We start from the raw sequence: 20,381 nt of genomic DNA on the forward strand, positions 1-20,381 counted from the left end.
TTTATATTACCGAAATCGTTTCGCATAAAATATAATTGCTCGAGCATATCTTTTTTTTATGCTCGGTGGTTCTAGCCGAAACGCATTCCTTCGTGAAAGGATTACTTGGCAAACTCAGGATGACGAGTCAGCGACAGCTACTGCGTATTGAATTGCCCGAGGCATTTCAGTACCAGCTGCCGCTTTGAGATGGACGGTTGGTTATGTCTTTCTCACCTGCTTTGATTGAATACCAGCCGTATCTCTGCCCAACAATCACAGACTTAAGTCTCTGATTAACGGGGATTCTCGCATACATGAATGACCATCTACTGCTGTGACGCTAGTATTCATCGTCTTCGTATTGCGAGAATTTTAAACAGAGATATCTATTCGACTCTCATCTTTCTGTTTACCGCACCGGTAACAAATTCTGTAATAGTCTCTTGCTGTGCATCGTATCTCGATAATACGAATGATTTTTGCGGAATCTGAGTTTTGTCCTCAAAATATCTTGTATTCGGAGGTGTGCAATTGTTCATTGTTTCACCCCGTAGGACAGATGTATTGAAAGACAGACCTCGCCTACTCCCACACCTGCCAGCTCTACTTCCAAACGTTCAGGCCCATGAGAAGCAGTTCTTCAAGCGGCTCTCCCCTGTGTTTTCATTACTGAAGTACGCCCCGCTTTCATTGCACAACGGACAGCATGAAATGGCGGTTAGCGTTTTCAGTCATTTGTAAGCACAGGTTTAGAATCTTGAGATTCCTTCTCTCGATTCAGCTGGAAGACGTAGGTTGCATTCATTGCCTACCTTCGTCTTCAACATCACATAGTGTTGTTTCTCCTTAAGCTGAGATTCAACGTCTATGAGATTTTCTTGCCATCAGGGACCTCGGTCTTTTGAAGGCAATTGACTTTCGCCTTTGAGCTTATGCATTAAGAGAATCATCGCCGCGCCGTCCGGCATCGGTGACTAACAAATATTTTATTTGTTTGGTCTCTCAGCATAACTCTTTAAAGGGCGAAGGTCACGTGACTTACCCGGATGCTTGGACAACTTGCCTCTACTGATTCCGAACCAGTCAGTCGGCAGCTGTCAGAGCGCCCGAGTCAGTTACGAACTATGCTGTGGACTTAGTTTCGGTTGTTCCAGAGCAATCATTACTTCGTCTTAATAGCTTGTCAGTATGAGTACTGTACATAAAACCAAAGTCGAGAAGAGGGATAGGTCATACAACTATTCCCTTCTTTTCGTCTTAGGTAACTGCATGACTTCTCTTGAGAAGTCAAGCACAAAGGGATGGGGATTTGTGACGCTCGATTTCGTACCGATCTTCGTAGCGAAGACTCAGAAACCCTTCGGTACTGACGATTGGTTTCGAGTCCTTCACAATACCCTCCCTAATGGACTTCACCGCCTCCGATACGAAGGCTATGCTGCTTTGTCCTGTGAAGGCGCGACGGAGCTGTCAGAAGAAACTCGACACCCAGGATGAGTGTGGACGCCTCTTCATCATTCTTCTCCTTCGCGTTCCGCAAGAACTTCTCCGTGGCGCAGGTAATGAAGGCAGCGCCTGGTCCAACCGGACTGCATGCACCTCCTTCTACCTTCAGGATATTGGCCCACAGTTTCCTTGGATCTTTTTCCTTGGGAACCGTGGTGGGTTGCTCAACACGTTGTGTAGTTAACCCAGACCCTCGCAGGCTGAACAGCATCGAGTCCTTGTGTGACCGTAAGAATGGATGAGGAATGAGAGTGTGACTGGCTCCTCTTCCCATCTTTTTCTTCCCTCTACCTCTGGGTAGAGGGACACGGTCGTCACCCTGCTGGGTGGGAAGGACGAGATGCAGGTGAGCTACTCAATAGAGCACCATCCTATCCCTTTCAGTAGGGATAGGAGTAAATATCCACCACTTCCTCCAACAAGGGGGAGGAAGTGGATGCCAATTTGAGACAACCCATCATTTTATGATTGTCTCTTGCAAACAGGAACGAGTTCTTGCTTGCTGGTACGAAGAAATACGCTTGCCGGTCTCTCTTAGTACTTGGCCCAGAGGTCTGACCATTGATCCTGCGTGCACACCCCGATCAATCGGACAGAGGTTTGGATCCCTCCCTTGCTCTTACGACCAGGGAGGCACTCCAGGGTTGGACGAACACCAGTCTGTTCACCAAAAAGACTCAGATTCCTCCCACCAAGAAGTGAGTCTTCCTATTGTTAAAGGACCGCCGGGTTTGTTTTATTACGTAGCGGAACAAATGACAATTTGTCGAAAATTGCATTTTTCCTAACTATACAAACCTGAGGTCCTTTACATATAGTCCCACCTCATGCCACCCCTCACTCTGCAACTTTTTGCATGGGCCTAAAGCAAAAGTGGATTCTTCACCTCTCGGGCGAGCGCGCCACGATCGGACAAGCAGTTTAACTACCGTTCTCCCCTTGTTCGAAGCTTACGACCGTCCCAGCTGCCGCTAGTTACCTTCCTATTGTTAAAGGACCTCAGGTTTGTATAGTTAGGAAAAATGCAATTTTTGACAAATTGTCATATTAAGTTTGTTCATACTTACCTGGCAGATATATATAATTAATTACCCGCCCACCTCCCCTCAGGAGACAGTGGAAATAAAAATTATGAATAGAAAATGGAATGGTTCCTGATACCCGCCTCCCAGCGGAAGGGAATGGGTACTAACCACCTGACTCCCACTGCGTGTGTCGTAAGTTTTAAATTCTGTCGGTCGTCGGAAATTATCAGCTATATATATATCTGCCAGGTAAGTATGAACAAACTTAATTGTATCATTACAATATCATATTTGTATATCTGAGCAAAAATCTTAATTTGCCATATCGCAATATCTCTTGTGAAGCTAGACTATTTTTCTGTGTAATGTGTTTATTTTTTTATTTGAATAGTGGCATAATCTTTTAAGAAGTGGCTACAGAATACACAGCAGGAATTCCGTATTAATAAAAAGCAGTTATTTACACAGATACCTATTTGCCTTGGAATATACAATGTTTGTTATAAGCTTTTTTACCGGTAACAGAGGGCACAAAAAAAAAAAAGAAGTAGTAAACTTGGTACACTAAGCTACTTTTATTTTTAGGATATATTTACTGTTTGTTGTTTAATAACAAGGAAAGAGAGCTCTTAAGAGTTAAACGCAGAGCCGTATATAGAGAGAGTTTGGCCAACCTTTTGACAGGGCGCTATCTTGCTCCTGTCCTGTTAAGCCACGCTCACTCACCTGAGCGATGTCTCGGCTTTTCTCTCCCTTTCTCTCTTATCATATGCTGCTGATTGTTAATTGAAGGTTTCTATCAAACATTAAGATGTTTGTCAAAACACTCGTGATAGTTTATAACTTTATTACAGTTTTAATTTTAAAAATACGTAAGTATTATGAAATATACATGGTTTCAGAATTCACTGTTTACCCATATTCATTATAGCTTTTCTCATCATCATACTCTTACTCCCTAATTCACTGCCTTTTGATTTTAACGATCGAGCTTTACGAATATTCTCTTGTTTTTTTAGCATAAATATGTAATCTTAAAGTGAAGAAAAACTTCAGGAGTCTACCCTTAATGCACTAGTCGTCCTAATAAATTGCTCTTGTTTCCAAAACTCTTCATTTGCCCGAAAAATATTTTCTGCATTCTGAAATAAACTGAAGCAGGCATCTGTGTTATAAACTAGGCAGTTTTTTTCTATATTCTTTTGATTGAGTCAACCTTTGAGAAGGATCTTTCTGTGTTGACTGGTTGCTCTCTATTGTTTGAAGACAAAACGTCCAATGACTATTTGACTTTTTAACTTTTTTTATGCAGTAACTAGCAATATAATGGAGGCTGCTCAGTTCTGCTTGATTCATCAAATTGTCACTTGAGAATTGGTCAAAATTATGTTCCTCAGTTTCATTTTCAGCATCACCATTTGTTTCAACATTGGGCTTATTAAGAAAGTCAGCTAGAAACTTGCTGTCATCTACGTTATAATTACTTGCACTTGAGCATTTCAGAAATCGTGCAACTGATATCAATATCAGAGACTCGAAATTCTAGGGCAGTTGGCACTGGTTTTTCAGTGTTATGGAGCTAAACAAGTTTTCTAGACAATCTTGAGTGAATATGGATGTCAGTAAAAATCTGTGACCTTTAGCCAAGTAATTGCTTTGGAGATTAAGAATGGAAGTGGTAGACAATATCACTCCAGTTTGAACTGGCTTCCACTAGGCATTAACTCCAATACGTATTTCAAGAAACACTTACAACTTGCTGAAGATGCAGTATAGCTTTCTTATAACACGAATCATTGACATTACTTAGTGTCATGATTGGATGTCTACTTGACATTAAATCGCACCAATTATTTATCAAACCAATGAACCAAGCTGTTGTAAGCAAGTCTTTACTGTATTCTTTGCGTTCAATCAAGTAATGAAGTCCTGCTTTTACCAAATTGCTAAAGAAATTTCTTTCGGAGATTTTGTATCGTCCTCATTAATGCTGCTTCTTTTAACTCTCCAACAGGATTGGTAGAATCGCTACTGGTAGCATCAGTACTATTGCCAGAATTGTTACGGGGATTTTGATTTTGTGAATAGCAGATAACTTAAGGCATTTAAGGCCATGAGCTCTTCCCGATTCGTACTGATCATCCTCAAAATGACCCTAAAGATAAAATAAATCATTGTTAACTACAGGCCTGAATATCAGCAATTAAAATATGTTATTTAGTCATATGCTATATTTACTACCAGTAAAAATGCAAATGTTGCACATATGAAAAGTAAAGAGGAAAAATCTTGAACTTTCCAAACATAAATAAATAAAATTTGTTATGGGCTTTTCAATTTTCTCGTTTCACTTTAATCTCCCATTGCCGTCGTCTCTTTGGGTTTCTAGGGAATCTCTGCATCCTTTTACCCTGTCCATACTGCAAGGAACAGCCTAGTGCTGCACAGCCAACCATTGGAGTAAAGTATGTAATTTACCGAAAATTAATAAAACGTTTCTCCGTGTGCGACGTGCTAGTGGCGTGACGGTTCTGACTGTGTCAGGGCAGTCGGACAGAGGCAAGATGGCGCCCATCAGCCAGTGACCTTGAATAAGGGGTTCCGACCATGGCCAAACACACTATATACGGCTCTGGTTATACGTATTAGCCATCACACATTTAAGTTGCATACATTTTCTTTCCAATTGTCGATGCCTCCAATACTCAGGTAGGCAGGTGTCATATTTTGATCCTCATACTTATGGGAGTGTTCAGAAAGGGCTCCCCCCCCCCTTTTTTTTTTTTTTTTTCACCATTGTAACATGATCATAATTTTTTTTCTTTTTCTTTCTTGTCACCATTAACTCTGCTATACAACTAAAATTTCTTATTCTTTTTAGAATGTAATCATGAGCATTTATTTTGCTTTGGATTGGCTTTCAGGAGCAAATTTGTATCTTAGGTTGTTTTAAAAACTTGCTTTCTATTAAAGTGGATATTCCAGCACTTAGTATTAACCTCTGGACTGCTGATGAGTTACCTGATTCTGCATGCTGTATTGGAATATTGTTTATAATTCTGATGTTCTTTTTAATTCAGATCAGAAAGAAATATGATGTGTAGTGGTCCCTGGATATGTTTGTGAATTTTTACTTGCTCTGAAAGGGAAGGGTTGCTGTGACTTCGACTCCTCTTCCTCATAATCTTGGTCACTAATGATGTACTACTTGTTTGTACAATTTGGGTAAAATGTAATTGATTTAGTCCTCTCATTGGACAGACAGTAGGTTTATGAACAATTTGCTAGCCCATTCCACATGACCATTTTTAGTCCCCAGAACTCATGGACTCATAAACATTCATTCAGTAGTTTGAGAGTCAAAGTTGGAATGATATTAAGACTATTCCACCCAAGTAGCTTCTTAGGTAGCTGTAAAATTATTGGCTTTTTGAGTCAAAAGAAACATAATTTTTAAACAAAATTAATATTATTTCTACAAATCCATCACAATTTGGGGTAATTTACCCTTCCAACCCCATAGAGCTGGGAAAGTAGTAAAGCAACATTTGGAATAACAATTGTTCCGACACGGCATACAAACCTTCGGTCCTTTTACAATAGGAAGATACTAGCGGCAGCTGGATAGGTCGTAAGCTTTCGAACAAGGGGTTCGGTAGTTAACTGCTTGTCCGACAGGCGCGCAAACGCGCGACTGGGAGGTAAACAAACCACTTTTGCTTTCGGCCTCACAGTGGATGGACGTGTGTGTTCGCTCTCTGCCCGCTGCTCGTCGTTTGCTTTCTAGTTTGTTTGTAATTGTGTATGAAAGAGCTTGTAAGTACAGTTATTCTCTCTTATCATATTAATTACGCTGCAATTGAATTATGATGGAATCTCCCCGCCTCGCTACCCCAAGGAGACTTTGCCCGGGTACCGAAGGGCGCAAATGCGGGAAGTTCATATCATTCCCCGAGATTGACCCTCATGTTTTGTGTGCTCGGTGCCGGGGGCGCGAATGCACCCGGGCCGAGCCCTGTGATGTTTGTATTGACTGGTCGGAGGCGCAGTGGACATTGTATGAGGGCAGGAAGAAGCGAAGGCCTGCAAAGGAGTCGTCGGAAAGCCCTCCCGCGACTCCTTTGGTGACGGACACTTCGTCTTCTTTCCTGCCGCCCGCTCAACTTCCACGTCTCGCGCCTTCCCCTTCGGGGGCGGGGGCGGTGTCTAGGTCCTTCTCCTCTCCCGATGTGTCGAGTGTGGAGGAGGGCGCTAGATACCCGACGTAGAGTTGTACTCTGGGTCCTCTATCCGCTCGTCTTTCGCGCGAGGGTAGAGGATCCTCCTAATCACCCGACTTTGCCTCCATCAGGTGCGGTTTGCCGTGAAGGATGACCTCGACAGGTTGGCATCGTTGGGACTGCAGGGCGTGCCGAGTGTCCAGGGGCTGCTCTATCATCTCGCTGGCTCCGTGGCGGTTACGCATGCTACGGTCACAACCACCACCACGACCCTGACAATCACCTGGCTACGCGTCACCTTTCCTCCTCACCTGGTGTACACCCAGCACGCGGTCTCTGTAACACCCACAACATCGGTGGCAGGGGCCAGTCCGCCGTAACTCGGGGGAGTGTGATGCAGCCACCTGGGTTTGCCGTGCTGCCGCGACCGGACTTCATCGTGCCCGAAGAAGCTCGCCCCTGGACCTCCCACCGGTACCGATGACCGTCTGTGCCGTTGGTTCGACCAGCTGTATCTGCCGTACCTTGCCGTGACCACCACCTGCTGTTCCTGTTCCTGATCCTGCCGTGTCTGCTGCCGTTCCTGTGATGCTCGCACCTGCTGATGTTGTTGTTCCCGTTCCTGGCGCCGCTGCTCCCGATGCTGGGTCTGTTTCGGACAGGTACGTCCGGGCCCTGTTGCTTCGGCAACAGCAGCCCCGGCTCCGTCCTGGATGACAGACCTGACGTCGGTCCTTGAGGAGTTTGACGAAGAAGAAGAAGAATAGGAGGAAGGTGTCGTCGTCGTCTTCATCGTCTTCTTCGTCGTCGTCGTCTGCCGCCTTCTTCCCCTTCTTTTCTTCTAAGGCTCCCCCCCTAAGAAGAAGAAGGTCGCCTCCCCCCCCCCTAAGAAGTCCCCTTCGGGAGCTTCTAAGGGCCCGTCTCGCTCTGGTGAGACGGGGGGTTCTTCCGCTGGTCGCCCTGCTCCTTCGGGAGCAGGACCCGTCTCTTCTCCCGCAAGGAAGAAGACTACGGGGACAGAGGGGTGCCGGCTAACACCGGCACTTCCTCACCTGCTGTCAGTGGTTCGGCCACAGCAGCAGGATCCGGCTCGGCCGCTCGTTCGCGAGAGGTACCGAGTGTACGGTCGCCTACCAGCGACCGTGCAGCCAGGAACCAGACCTCTGAGTCCGCTCAGCGTCAGGTTCACGGCACGGAGCGGAAGACTGGTGACAGCCGCTCACGCGACTCTCACCAGACCAGCTCTCGCTCTCTGCGGCGAGCAGCTGGCTACCCGGGCGGACGTGACGGTCCATGACCGGCCACGGGCTGAGGCTGGGAAGAGGTCCCCCTGTTCGCCGGCACCAGCCACGGCTGGTACCAGCGAACTGACGCACCGTGAGGACACGCACCGGTCCTCCTACCGTTGACAGTGGAGCTCCGCCGGTCGCCTTGACCTCTTCGTCTCTGCACAGAGAGAGATCGGTACGGCAACCAGCACCAGCTCCTCTGACACACGAGACCGGGGCCGCTGTTCTCGGTCCCGCCGTTCTCCACAGCGAGACGGCTCGACTAGGTCTGCAGCTCGATCGCCACCGCGGGTTGAACGATCGCCTGCAGTCCTCCAAGCCCGCTGGTTCTGCCAGGTGGAGGGCGAGGAGAGAGCGTCAGGTCTGCCTCTCCCATACCTTCAACCTCCTCGTTACACCGGGGAGGGGCGAGGTATTGAGGAGTGATCGTGAAGGGTGCGCCCTTCAGGATCCCGCCACGTCGTCGTACGTACCAGGCTCGGTTCTCGGACCAGCCAGGTCTTACGCACAGGTGTTGGAGGAGACCGAGAGGGGGCTGTCGCTGCTCCTCTCCTTGAGGGAGGAGGGTCTCGGGAGGTGCTCCTGTTTGAGGGACTGGACGGTCCGACTCCACAGGATGCAGTCACTCCTGAGATCCAGAGGAACTTTGCCGAGGTTATTGCGCTGATTCGTCAGCACAACGACCTCGGGAAGGATCGCCGCTCCCACCATCCGAGCCCACGTCCCGGCTCGAGTCGTTCTGGGGCCCGAAGAGGGAACCCAGACCGACGGTGGGTTTGCCCGCCGCGGTCAGAGCTGGCTGACTCAGTGCTGGACCAATTGTTGAATCGCTTGTCTCTTGGACAGGACGGTTTCACTGAAGTCTGGCAGGTCTAGCAGCTACTTCCACCTCCTCTGCTACGACAGCGGCGGTTTTACGTTGCCATCTGAAGATCCGATGGCCGCCCAAACAGGTGAACCGGAGTTAGCGAGGCTGACTCCGGGTGTGTCTCTGCAACAGCTCCTGTCCGAGAACCTGTGGTTCTCGCAGGCAAGAGGCACTAGGCCTGGAATCTACCGCCATGGCAGCTTTTCCAGGCCGTCTCCTGGCTAGATCTGTGGTCCCTCACAGTATCTAAGGTCGCAGCCAACTCCGGGGGAATTTCTCCCGAAGATGACTCGGCCTTCAGGAGACTTTGCCAGTCTGGGGGAAGAGCCATCTCTTTCCTTGCCCACCAGACGGTGAACCTGTGGGCCAACCTGGTTCTCCGACGAAGGGACGCTGTCCTTACTCGTGTTTTCCAGGGCGGCCGGGCGTGAAGCGGCGGATTGGGACTTCGAAACGGACCTTTACGGAGTTCCACGTCTCTCTTCCCAGGAGAGATGGTGGACGCTGCGGTGGACAGACGGCGCACTGAGGACAGTGGACCGTCTGGTTCACCAGGCAGTCTCGAAGGCTTCTGGGCAGCCTCGGACTGCGGCCAAGTCTAAGAGCTCGGCTAGCGCTTCCTCGGCTGCTAAGACGGTTGCTGCGTCGAAGCCCCGGAGGAATGACTCTGTCTTCTTCGACTTCTAGCAAGGGGGCCGTAACCAGCCCCTCCTCCCAGCCCTCCTCATCCCGTGGAGGCTCTGGGAAGAAGTCGAAGAAAGGAAAGGGGGGAAACGCTAGGGACGGCGTTCCCACCCCCTCACCTGCCTGCCCAGGTAAGTGGGGGGGGTGCCTGGCCAGCCATTGGGCAACTTGGCAGCGCTACAGGCGCCGAGACCTGGATTGTAGGATGTCCTTCGGGAGGGATATCTATTACCCTTCGAATCTCGGCCACCCCTCACCTCCAACCCGGTCCAACAGCAGTCGTACGTCCCCGGGTCACCGAAGGACGTAGCACTCAGACAGGAGATCAAGACCATGCTGAGCAAGAGAGCTGTAGAGATCGTCACGGATCAGTCACCGGGCTTTTACAGTCGACTCTTCCTGAGGGTGGAAAAGTCTATCGGGAGGCTGGCGCCCGGTGATAGAATCCTCTCTCCCCTGAAACCCCGGTTTTGTTCGCCAGACCCGGTTTCACGATGGAGACGGCACAAACGCTCAGTTGGCTCGACTTCCCATCAAGGGAGAACGATTTTCATGCTTTTCCAGTGGACTTTGCAAGGATGCGTATTTCCAAATACCCATTCATCAGTCCTCCAGAAAGTACCTCCGCTTCATCCTCGACGGGACGGTATACCAGTTCAGGGCACTGTGCTTCGGTCTCTCAACCGCCCCACAGGTGTTCACGCGAGTGTTCACTCTGGTGTCTGCTTGGGCCCCATTCGCACGGGATACGTCTGATGAGGTATCTCGACGATTGTTGGAATATTATTCCTGGCGAGCTCGCTCGCAGTTGCTACAGGACAGGGATCGGCTGCTCGAGTTCTGTCGCGATCTGGGGATCGTTGTGAACTTCGAGAAGTCCGATCTCGAGCCCAAGCAGAGATGAAGTACCTGGGTATGCTGATCGACACGGTAAGCAGGGCGAGTCTTCCCCGCAGACTCGCGGATCAGCAGATTCAGGGAGGCAGCCAACCAGTTTCCTGTTCTCGGCAGGAACAGGTAGCTCAGCGATGGCAAGTCGTGATCGGCGCACACCTGTCGTCACTCGAGAAGTTAGTCCCTCACGGGCGTCTTCACCTGCGGTCTCTTCAGTGGAGACTAAAGGAGAGTTGGTCACAAGGCGACGGATCCCCAAGCTTTCCAGTGTTCACTGACACAGGAGGTGAGGCAGGACCTAGCCTGGTGGCTCGACGACAGGAACCTCTTAAGAGGAGTGCCGCTGCGCACTCCCCCCCCGGACATGCAGCTGTTCTCAGATGCATCGACCGAGGGATGGGGTGCACACCTGGAGGAGTTGCTGACTTCAGGAGTGTGGGACGAGAACGACAAGCACCTTCACATCAATGTACTGGAACTCAAGGCAGCGTTCCCCGCTCTCCAAGAGTTTCAGGACCGCTTGATGGGACACTCAGTGGTGTTGATGTGCGACACACCACGGTGGTGGCTTACGTCAACAAACAGGGGGCCTAGTGTCCCTCCCGTTGTACCAGTTGACACGGCAGGTGCACGAGTGGGCTCAGGCACACTCAATAGAGCTGTCGGCACGCTACATTCCAGGAAGAGGAATGTAGTAGCAGACACGCTCAGCCGTCGGGATCAGGTGTAGGGACCGAATGGTCTCTACACCAGGACGTGGCGGAAAGGCTCTTCGACCTGTGGGGGGGCGACCAGTCGTGGATCTGTTCGCCACCCGGCACAACAGGAAGCTCCAGGTGTTCTTCTCGGCCGTGCCGGACCCATGGGCAGCTGCAGAGGACGCTCTTCAACACCCGTGGGACAACCTCTTCGCCTATGCCTTTCCCCCGTTCAGCCTGATTCGCAAGGTGATCAGTCGAGCGCTGGTCACCCGAATCTCAGGATGATCCTGGTGGCTCCCAATGGCCACAGGCCATTTGGTATCCGGACCTGCTGGCTCTTCTCGCAGGAGAACCGAGAGAGATTCCCCTTGGCACAACCTTCTCGCCCAGCCACAACGTCGAGCGGTACCACCGAGCAGTCCAGTTCCCTACGTCTTCACGGCTGGCTGTTATCCACCATCTCTTGCGAACGAGAGGCTTTTCTCGTAGCGCAGCAACAGAGATGGCTGGAAACGTCCGTCAGTCCTCTGCAGCTGTGTCCAGGGGGAAGTGGGCCGTCTTCTGTGGTTGGTGTCGTAGACTTGGGGTCTATCTCCTCTCAGAGCCACTCTTCAGCAGGTAGCGATTTTTCCTCGTGTTTCTTCCGCCGAGAGAAGCTCCTTTCAGTCCCCACAGTTAAAGGATACAGAGCCGCCTTGGCGCTCGTCCTGAAACTGAGGGGGTTGACATCTCGAACTCGTTTCGAGATCTCCTTGCTGATGAGGAGCTTCGAGAGGTCTTGCCCACCCAGGGAACTCAGGCCCCCTGCGTGTGGGACGTGACTCTCGTCCTTAGGAGTCTGACTCGAACACCGTTCGAGCCACTCCGAGAGTCGTCAGACAGGGATCTGACCCTCAAGACCCTCTTCTTGCTGGCCCTGGCATCGGCGAAGAGAGTAGGGGAACTTCATGGTCTTTCCTATGATGTACGACACTCCAGGGGATGGGGATCCGTGACGCTCGATTTCGTCCCGAACTTCGTTGCGAAGACTCAGAAACCGTCAGTCCCTGATGACAGGTTCGAGTCATTCACGATTCCCTCCCTATTGGACTTCACCGATAATGATGCGGATGAGATGCTGCTTTGTCCTGTGAGGGCGCTACGGCGCTATCTGAAGAGAACTCGACACCTCAGGCCTGAGTGTCGACGCCTCTTCGTTAGCACCGGGGTCACCAAGAAAAGAAGTATCCAAGAACACTCTTTCATTCTGGCTGCGTGAGGTCATCAGGAGGGCGTATGAGGCTGATGGTAGTGACGACATCCGTACGTCCGTCCGAGAGCTCACGAAGTCAGAAGTATTGGCCCCTCATTGGCGTTGGCGTTTCGCAAGAACTTCTCCGTGGCGCAGGTCCTGAAGGCAGGGGTCTGGTCTAACCAGACTACCTTTACGTCCTTCTACCTTCGGATATTGCCCACAGGTCCTTGGATACCTTTTCCTTGGGACCCGTGGTGGCTGCCTCAACAAGTTGTGTAGCTAACCCAGACCCTCGCAGGCTGAACAGCATCGAGTCCTGGTGTGACTGTGTGGATGGATGTGTGAGTGAGTGAGTGACTGGCTCTCTCTTCCCATCTTTTCCTTCCCCTCTACCTGTGGGCAGAGGGCCATGGTCGTCACTACGCTGGATGAGGACGAGATGCAGGTGAGCTATATGACAGAGCCCCATCCTATCCCTTTCACTAGGGATAGGAGCAGAATATCCACCACTTCCTTCTACAAGGGGGGGAAGTGGATGCCTACAAGAGTCAAACCCATGACTTTATATTTGCTCCTGTACAGGAACAAGTTCTTGCATTGCTGGTACTAGAGATGCGCATGCCCCTCTCTTAGTACTCGGTCCAGAGGTCTGACCATTGATCCTGCGGTGCACACCCCGATCAATCGGACAGAGGCTTGGATCCCTCCCTCGCTCTTACGACCAGGGAGGCTGCTTCCAAGGTAGGGCGAACACCAGTCTGTTCACAAAAAGACTCAGATTCCACCCACCAAGAAGTGAGTCTTCCTATTGTAAAGGACCGAAGGTTTGTATGCCGTGTCGGAACAAATGACAATTTGTCCAAAATTGCATTTTTCCTAACTATACAAACCTGAGGTCCTTTTACACATAGCCCCACCTCATGCCACCCCTCCACACTCTGCAGTTTTTGCTTGGGCCAAAGCAAAAGTGATTTGTTTACCCTCCCAGTCGCGCGCGCGCAGCCTGTCGGACAAGCAGTTAACTACCGAACCCCTTGTTCGAAAGCTTACGACCTATCCAGCTGCCGCTAGTATCTTCCTATTGTAAAAGGACCTCAGGTTTGTATAGTTAGGAAAAATGCAATTTTGGACAAATTGTCATTTTTCTGCGAATAGAGGGACTGGAGAGTTCAGCTTCTTTGTCTTTTTTGCTCCTGTCAGGAAAGGTGACACCTGAAAACAGTTATAAAATGTTGAACTAAATTAAAACCAATTTACCTTTCAATTATTTTTTATTTGTTTTTTATATGTATTTTTTTTTGCACAGGACTGCCATCATTCCTAGCTTGTGGCCTCCAAATGTTCACTCTCTAAACAGGACCTCTGTCCATATTTGTTTTCTAGGTTTTTATGATATTTCATACTTTCATTACTGTCCCCCTCTTGTATTTCCTTCTACTTTTTATTGAACACATCTCCAGGTAGCCTCAGTTTCTATAACACTTTGTAGTTTTCTTAATTGCCCTAATAAACAACACATGATACTAAGGACTGAATGGCTGAAATGCTTCAGTGACTTGGCTGCCTAAGTTTTACAAATCATAGGGGTTACATGGAGTCATACTAATATCTTTAGGTTGAGAAAGTGCTTCCTTATAGAATGCATATTGGTGATCCAAAAGATGAGTTGAATTTAAGGTTGAAGAAAGTTTGAGGTCAGTGTTGTGGGGTTAAGGGTGTATTTTTCACAAGAAACCTTTAAAATTTTTTTTTTATTTACAGATGGCAGGGTACATTCTCTCACTGAGATGTGCGCCCGCACAGTGGCAGCACATATTCCCTTCGAAGTTGTCGAACAGATGATGCCTCCTGTCCCAGAGCAGCTTCAGCTTCACATTGCCTTCTGGAGTTTCCCGGAAAATGAAGAAGATATCCGTTTGTACAGCTGCCTTGCAAATGGCAATGCAGAGGAATTCATCAGAGGTGAAAACTTATACAAACATAAGAGTGTCCACGATCCCCTTCAGATAGGTACGTGTTGAAAGAAGAATGGCTTTCTGTCACTTTATATACTTTGTTTTGGGTAGGAAATTTTCAGTGTTGTGTTTTAATGATAAAACTGAAGCATCAGCTGAGGTGTCTGTGAAATGTAATTTATTTATTGGAAGATGAAAGCTTTTACCCTCTGGGCCATTTAGAGATATTTCCAAGCTAAAGGGCAAGCATTTAGCTTTATATAATATATATATATATATATATATTATATATATATATATATATAAGTTATATATTAACTATATTATATATATGATACTTATATATATATATATATATATATCTATATATATATAATATATATATATATAAATTATATATATATATGTATATATATATATAGACTATGACATTGAGTAGTTCACAACAACATTTTCATGTATGACACTTACCTGGCAGGTATATATATAGCTATATTCTCTGTTCGCACTGGCAGAATTTTCAAAACTCGCGGCAACCGCTAGATCACTGGTAGTTCAGGTGATCGCCACCGACCCCCCCGCTCCCGTGGCGCTGGTGCTCGGAATCATTCCCATTTTCGTCAGATTTTTTTCTGCCACTGAACCGGCAACATCGTTGTTGGTTCCCTGCTAGAATTCGAAACTCGTTAGCTGACTTTCGCTGTACTTGGATGGTTTATTGGGTATCGTATTGGAAAGTTGGATCGGCAATCGCGATTGGAAGTTATTAGAATGTCTGATTCTGGTATAGTATTTCGAGTGTGTATGAAAGAAGGGTGTAAGGTGAGACTACCGAAAGCTTCGGTAGACCCTCACACACTATGTAAGAAGTGTAGAGAGGTTTTGTGTACTTGGGACAATAGATGTAATGAGTGTGAAAGTTTAAATGAGAAAGAATGGAAGACTTTCACCAAATATGTTGAGAGACTTGAAAAGGATAGAGTAAGAAGATCGGTGTCTCGGAGTGAGAGGGTCAGGTTCTTCTAGTAAGGCCTTGAATATTCTGTTATTTCTCCCCCTTCTTCCCAAGTAGAAGTTGTTAATCCTTCTCCTCAGGTCTCTCCTGCGCCCGCTGCTGTTTCTGAGGATACTAATATTGTGAAAGTGTTTGCCGCCCTTGCGTCAATGGGCGATCAGATTCAGCGTCTTACAGACAAAGTGGGTACGATTGAAAGTGTCAGTGTAGTGGAGGGGGCTGGCTGATCGTCTCACTCGTGCTCCTAGACCTAGACCTCTGCCAAGCTCCAGACCCAAGGGAGAAGGCATGTCGACAGTCGAAGGGAGGCGAGAGGGGTTCCCTTACGATCAGTCGTCCCTTCAGGCAGTCCTGTTGCGTCCCAGGCTGCAGCAGTGCGCCATAGAAAAGGCGACACTGGGAATGTCTTTCCTCGACAGATAGTGCTGCGTCAGGCAGGTATGGACGTTATGCGGAAGTTTCGCGTCCTCTGAAGAGGACGCATAGACCTACGTCTTCTCAAGATGAGGGCGTTACCCGCAAGAACGGTGGAGTTAGTCCCGAGATTTTCTCTTCTAGTGATGAGGAAGAGGTGGTTCCGATTAAAAGGAGGAGATCCTTTAAGTCAAGACAAGAACGCAAGACCTCATGTACGACGGTTCTCGGGATAGGAGCTCTCCTTCGGAATACGGAGCAGTCTCTCCGATATCTTCCCCTTTTCGTAGAAACTCAAGATCGAGTTTCTCGTGTTGATGATCCGTCTCGTCTTTTGTTCTCCGCTTGCTCAGACTTCACGCCAGGAAGCAGAGACTAGGAAACTTCCTTGAAGAGATGCAAGGAAGGTTAGCGATTTGGTTAAATCGTGGGGAAAACATCGGAACTTCCTCCTACAAGGCGTAAGGACGCATCTCTCCCAGTCAAGTCGTCTAAGAGGACGCATGATGGTTGGCCGCCTTCTCTCAGGCTTCGGAGTCTCGGGAGGGTAGGAGGCGCAAGTTACGGGAGCAGGACGCAGGACGCAAGTTAAGAGAACAGGAAGCAGGACGCAAGTTTTCGGAGCAAGGACGCAGGACGCAAGCTTCCGGAACAGGACGCAGGACGCAACCTCGGAGCTCAGAAGGACGCAGGAGCAGGCGGCAGGAGCAGGTTTCTTCACGCGAGGTTGGAGAAGATTTTCTGCAGCAAGACCTGGGTTTACAGGATGTGTCTTCGGCAGAAGAGGAAATAGAAGACTTAGAATCTGAGGAAGAAAAAGAAGATGAAGCACCTTCTTCAGATTATAAAGAAATTGACGAATTGCCTTCTTTCACTTTTTGGAGGGGATTTTCAGCCTGCAGCTCCGACATCACCCCTTTCTCAATTCTCCAAGAATAAAACTCCGAAGAAGTCCTCGTTTTTGAAGATGAAGTTTTCGATTACGGCTAAGAAGGCTCTTCAAGAATTGATACGTGGTTGAAGGAAAAGAGGAAAGCGGGCAAGACTGTGTTCTCTTTCCACCCTCCTGCCAAATTGGCATCGAAGTCCGGAATTTGGTATGCGACAGGGGAAAATCTCGGCCTGGGAGTGCCTGCCTCCTCCCAGGGGGATTTTTCCAACATTGTGGACAGTTCCCGCAGACATGCCTTGAATTCGGCCAAAGTGTGGTGGTCCTCCATCAGAATTAGATCATCTCTTGAAAGGGATTTTCCGGACCTTCGAGGTTTTTAATTTTCTGGATTGGTCCTTGGGAGCTCTGGGACGAACAGTGGAAGATAATGAAGCAACGACTTCTCAACTCCCAAGCAGTATTATGTCCTGCATGGACAAAGCCTTAAGGATGGAGCGAATGAATTGGCATCTCTTTTCACCGCAGGAGTTTTAAGAAAGGTCACTCTATGCTCTTTTGCTGCTAGGGCGTTTTTTTTTTCTAACGCCCAGAAATCCGAATTGCTTTTTTCCCACTTTCGGAGCAATTGTTTCCTGCGGATATTATCAGGATATTTTCGCTTTCCCTAACTCAGAAGGCGACGCAGGTCTGTTAACTTCCTAGGTAAGGAAATTTTACCCAACAAGGTAGTTAAGAAGACTCCTAAGGAATCAAGGCAAGCTAGTCAGCCCTTTCGAGGCAAGTCCTTTTCTCGTCCGGCCTTCAGAGCAAGAAGAGCTCCGTCCAAGAGGGGTTCGAAACCCAGTACTAAACAATGAACAGCAAGTCCTTCAGACATCAGTAGGTGCCAGACTCCAGAAGTTTTGGGAGATTTGGGAAGAAAAGGGAGCAGATCCTTGGGTAGTCAAGGTGGCCAAAGAAGGTTACAAGATCCCTTTTCTAAAGAGACCGCCTCTTGCGACATCGCCAAGAGAGCTGGGAGCTCACTACAGCGATCCAGGGAAACAAGAAGCACTACAAGAACAATTTCTTCTATGCTCAAGAAAGGAGCAATAGAAACCTGTTCTGGATCACTTATCTCCGGGATTTTACACCGGCTGTTTTTAGTAGCAAAATCCTCGGGGGGATGGAGACCAGTACTGGACGTAAGTCAACTCAATTTATTTGTGGAGAAAACAAAATTTACGATGGAGACGACCGATTCAGTACTGGCAGCGGTACGTCCGTCCAGGGACTGGATGGTCACCCTGGACCTTCAAGACGCATATTTTCATATCCCAATTCATGCAAGAGTAACAGGAAGTACCTGAGATTTGTGATCCAGAACAGGGTTTTTCAGTTCAAAGCCCTCTGTTTTGGACTGTGCACAGCCCCACAACAATTTTTACAAGAGTGATGGCGAGCGTGGCGCAAGTGGCTACACATTCTAGGAATAGAGTGTCTCTATACCTGGACGATTGGCTCATAAGAGCCCAATCAAGAAAGCAATGTCTGGAGGACTTAGAAATGACGTTAACATTAACGAAAGAGTTAGGGTTGATGGTGAACTTAGAAAAGTCGAATATGAACCCAGTCAGGAGCTAGTTTATTTGGGGATTCTGATCTCCTCAGTCAGGACTTTTCGGGCGTTTTTCCGTCTCCCAACAGACAAGATCTGTGCATCCGGAAAGTGCAAGCCTTTCTAGAGAAAGAACAATGTTCAGCACGAGAGTGGATGAGCTTACTGGGGGGACTCTCGTCCCTGGAACGGTTCGTTTCTCTAGGGAAGGCTTCACATGAGACCCCTACAAATATTTTTGAACCAAGTCTGGCCAGAAAATCGCAACCAGATTCCTTCCTGTTTCGAATTCCTCGCAAGATCAAAGAGGAATTAAAGTGGTGGCTAACTCCCCCCCCCACGGGGAAGTTAGCAAAGGGAGCGTCTCTCCAGCAAAAGAACCCAGACCATGTATTGTTCTCAGACGCCTCGGACGCAGGCTGGGGAGCGACTCTCGGACTTCAAGAAGTCTCAGGTCGTTGGAGCAAGGAGGAAACGGCTTGCATATAAACAGGAAGGAACTGATGGCGATTTTCTTGGCCTTGAAGGAGTTTCAACGCGGTGATTCGCAACAAGGTGGTACAAGTTCAACGCGGACAATACCACAGCTCTGGCATACATCCGCAAACAAGGAGGGACACATTCAATCTCTCTTTGCAAGTTGGCGGAGGAGATCCTTCTTTGGGCAGAGAAGGAAAACGTAACCCTTCTCACCAGATTCATTCAAGGGGAGAAGAATGTGAGAGCGGACCTGTTGAGCAGGGAAGGTCAACTTCTATCAACAGAATGGACGCTTCATTTAGAAGTATGCCAGAGTCTGTGGAAATTATGGGGTCGCCCAGTGGTAGACTTGTTTGCGACAGCAATGACGAAGAGATTGACGACGTATTGCTCTCCAGTCCCAGACCGTCAAGCAGTCGCAGTAGACGCCTTTTCTTCTAGATTGGACGGGGCTAGACGTCTACGCCTTTCCCCCGTTCAAGATATTAGGGAAGGTTTTGAAGAAATTCAGGGAGAGTCAAGGGACAAGAATGACTCTCATAGCTCCATACTGGCCGGCCCGAGATTGGTTCACAGAGGTACTGGAATGGACAATAGATGTACCAAGGACACTTCCAGCAAGAGTAGATCTACTCAAACAGCCTCACTTCAACAGGTACCACAAGAACACCCTCGCTCTGGGTCTGACTGCGTTCAGACTATCGAAAGACTTGTCAGAGCGAGGGGGGTTTTCTAGAGAGGCGGCCAGAGCGGTGGCCGGAGCTAGAAGAGCCTCTACTATTAAGTTGTACCAGGCGAAGTGGGGAATCTTTTTTTTTTTTTTCGCAAGTGGTGCAAGAGTCGGAAGATTTCTTCATCCAGTACCTCTGTGACCAAATTGCCGACTTCCTTTTATACTTAAAGAAGGAAATAAATTGTCAACTCAGACGATTAAAGGGTATCGGAGTATGTTGGCTTCTGTATTTAGACATAGAGGTCTAGATATTACAAATAATCTAGATCTGAGAGACCTCATAAGGTCCTTTGCAACAAGGAAGGAGCCCCAATACAGAGCGCCTTCCTGGAATCTCGATGTGGTCCTGAAATTTTTAGGAACTAGTAAGTTTGAACCGATGGATCAAGCTTCGTTGAGAGATATCACAAAAAAGACCATCTTTTTGGTGGCATTGGCCACAGCTAAAAGGTGAGTGAGCTGCAGCATTAACAAAACATATTGGTTGGAAAACATGACAAAGCGGTTTTGCTCTTTTCAGGAGGGGTTCTTAGCCAAGAACGAGAATCCAGCTCATCCATGGCCAAGGTCATTTGAAATTATGGGTCTTTCAGATCTAGTAGGACAGGAACAAGAGATAGTTCTTTGTCCAGTAAGGGCATTGCGCTATTATTTGGATAAAACCAGTAAGATTAGAGGAACTTCAGAATCACTGTGGTGCTCTGTGAAGGACCCTAGCAGAGCAATGACCAAAAATGCTATTGCCTTTTTCCTTAGGGAACTAATTAAAGAATCTCATATGTTATGCCAAGAAGAAAATTTCGCATCCTTAAGGTTAAGGCACACGAAGTGAGAGCAGTAGCTACTCGTTGGCTTTTAAAAAGAATATGGCCCTCAAAGATATCATTGAAAC

At 48.1% G+C, this 20,381-nt stretch overlaps 1 protein-coding gene across 7 annotated transcripts in view; it reads left to right on the plus strand.

Moving 5' to 3' along the window:
- Positions 1–20,381, plus strand: part of LOC135222513 (zinc finger SWIM domain-containing protein 8 homolog) — a 334,079-nt gene that overhangs the window by 30,856 nt on the left and 282,842 nt on the right. For all 7 annotated transcript variants that reach the window (XM_064260601.1, XM_064260624.1, XM_064260617.1 and 4 more), the window contains exon 3: positions 14,165–14,413. In XM_064260601.1, the coding sequence (XP_064116671.1) occupies positions 14,165–14,413 (249 nt within the window). The remainder of the gene's footprint in view (positions 1–14,164; positions 14,414–20,381) is intronic.

Source organism: Macrobrachium nipponense, chromosome 20 (assembly GCF_015104395.2).
Source record: "Macrobrachium nipponense isolate FS-2020 chromosome 20, ASM1510439v2, whole genome shotgun sequence".
Taxonomy (NCBI): domain Eukaryota; kingdom Metazoa; phylum Arthropoda; class Malacostraca; order Decapoda; family Palaemonidae; genus Macrobrachium; species Macrobrachium nipponense.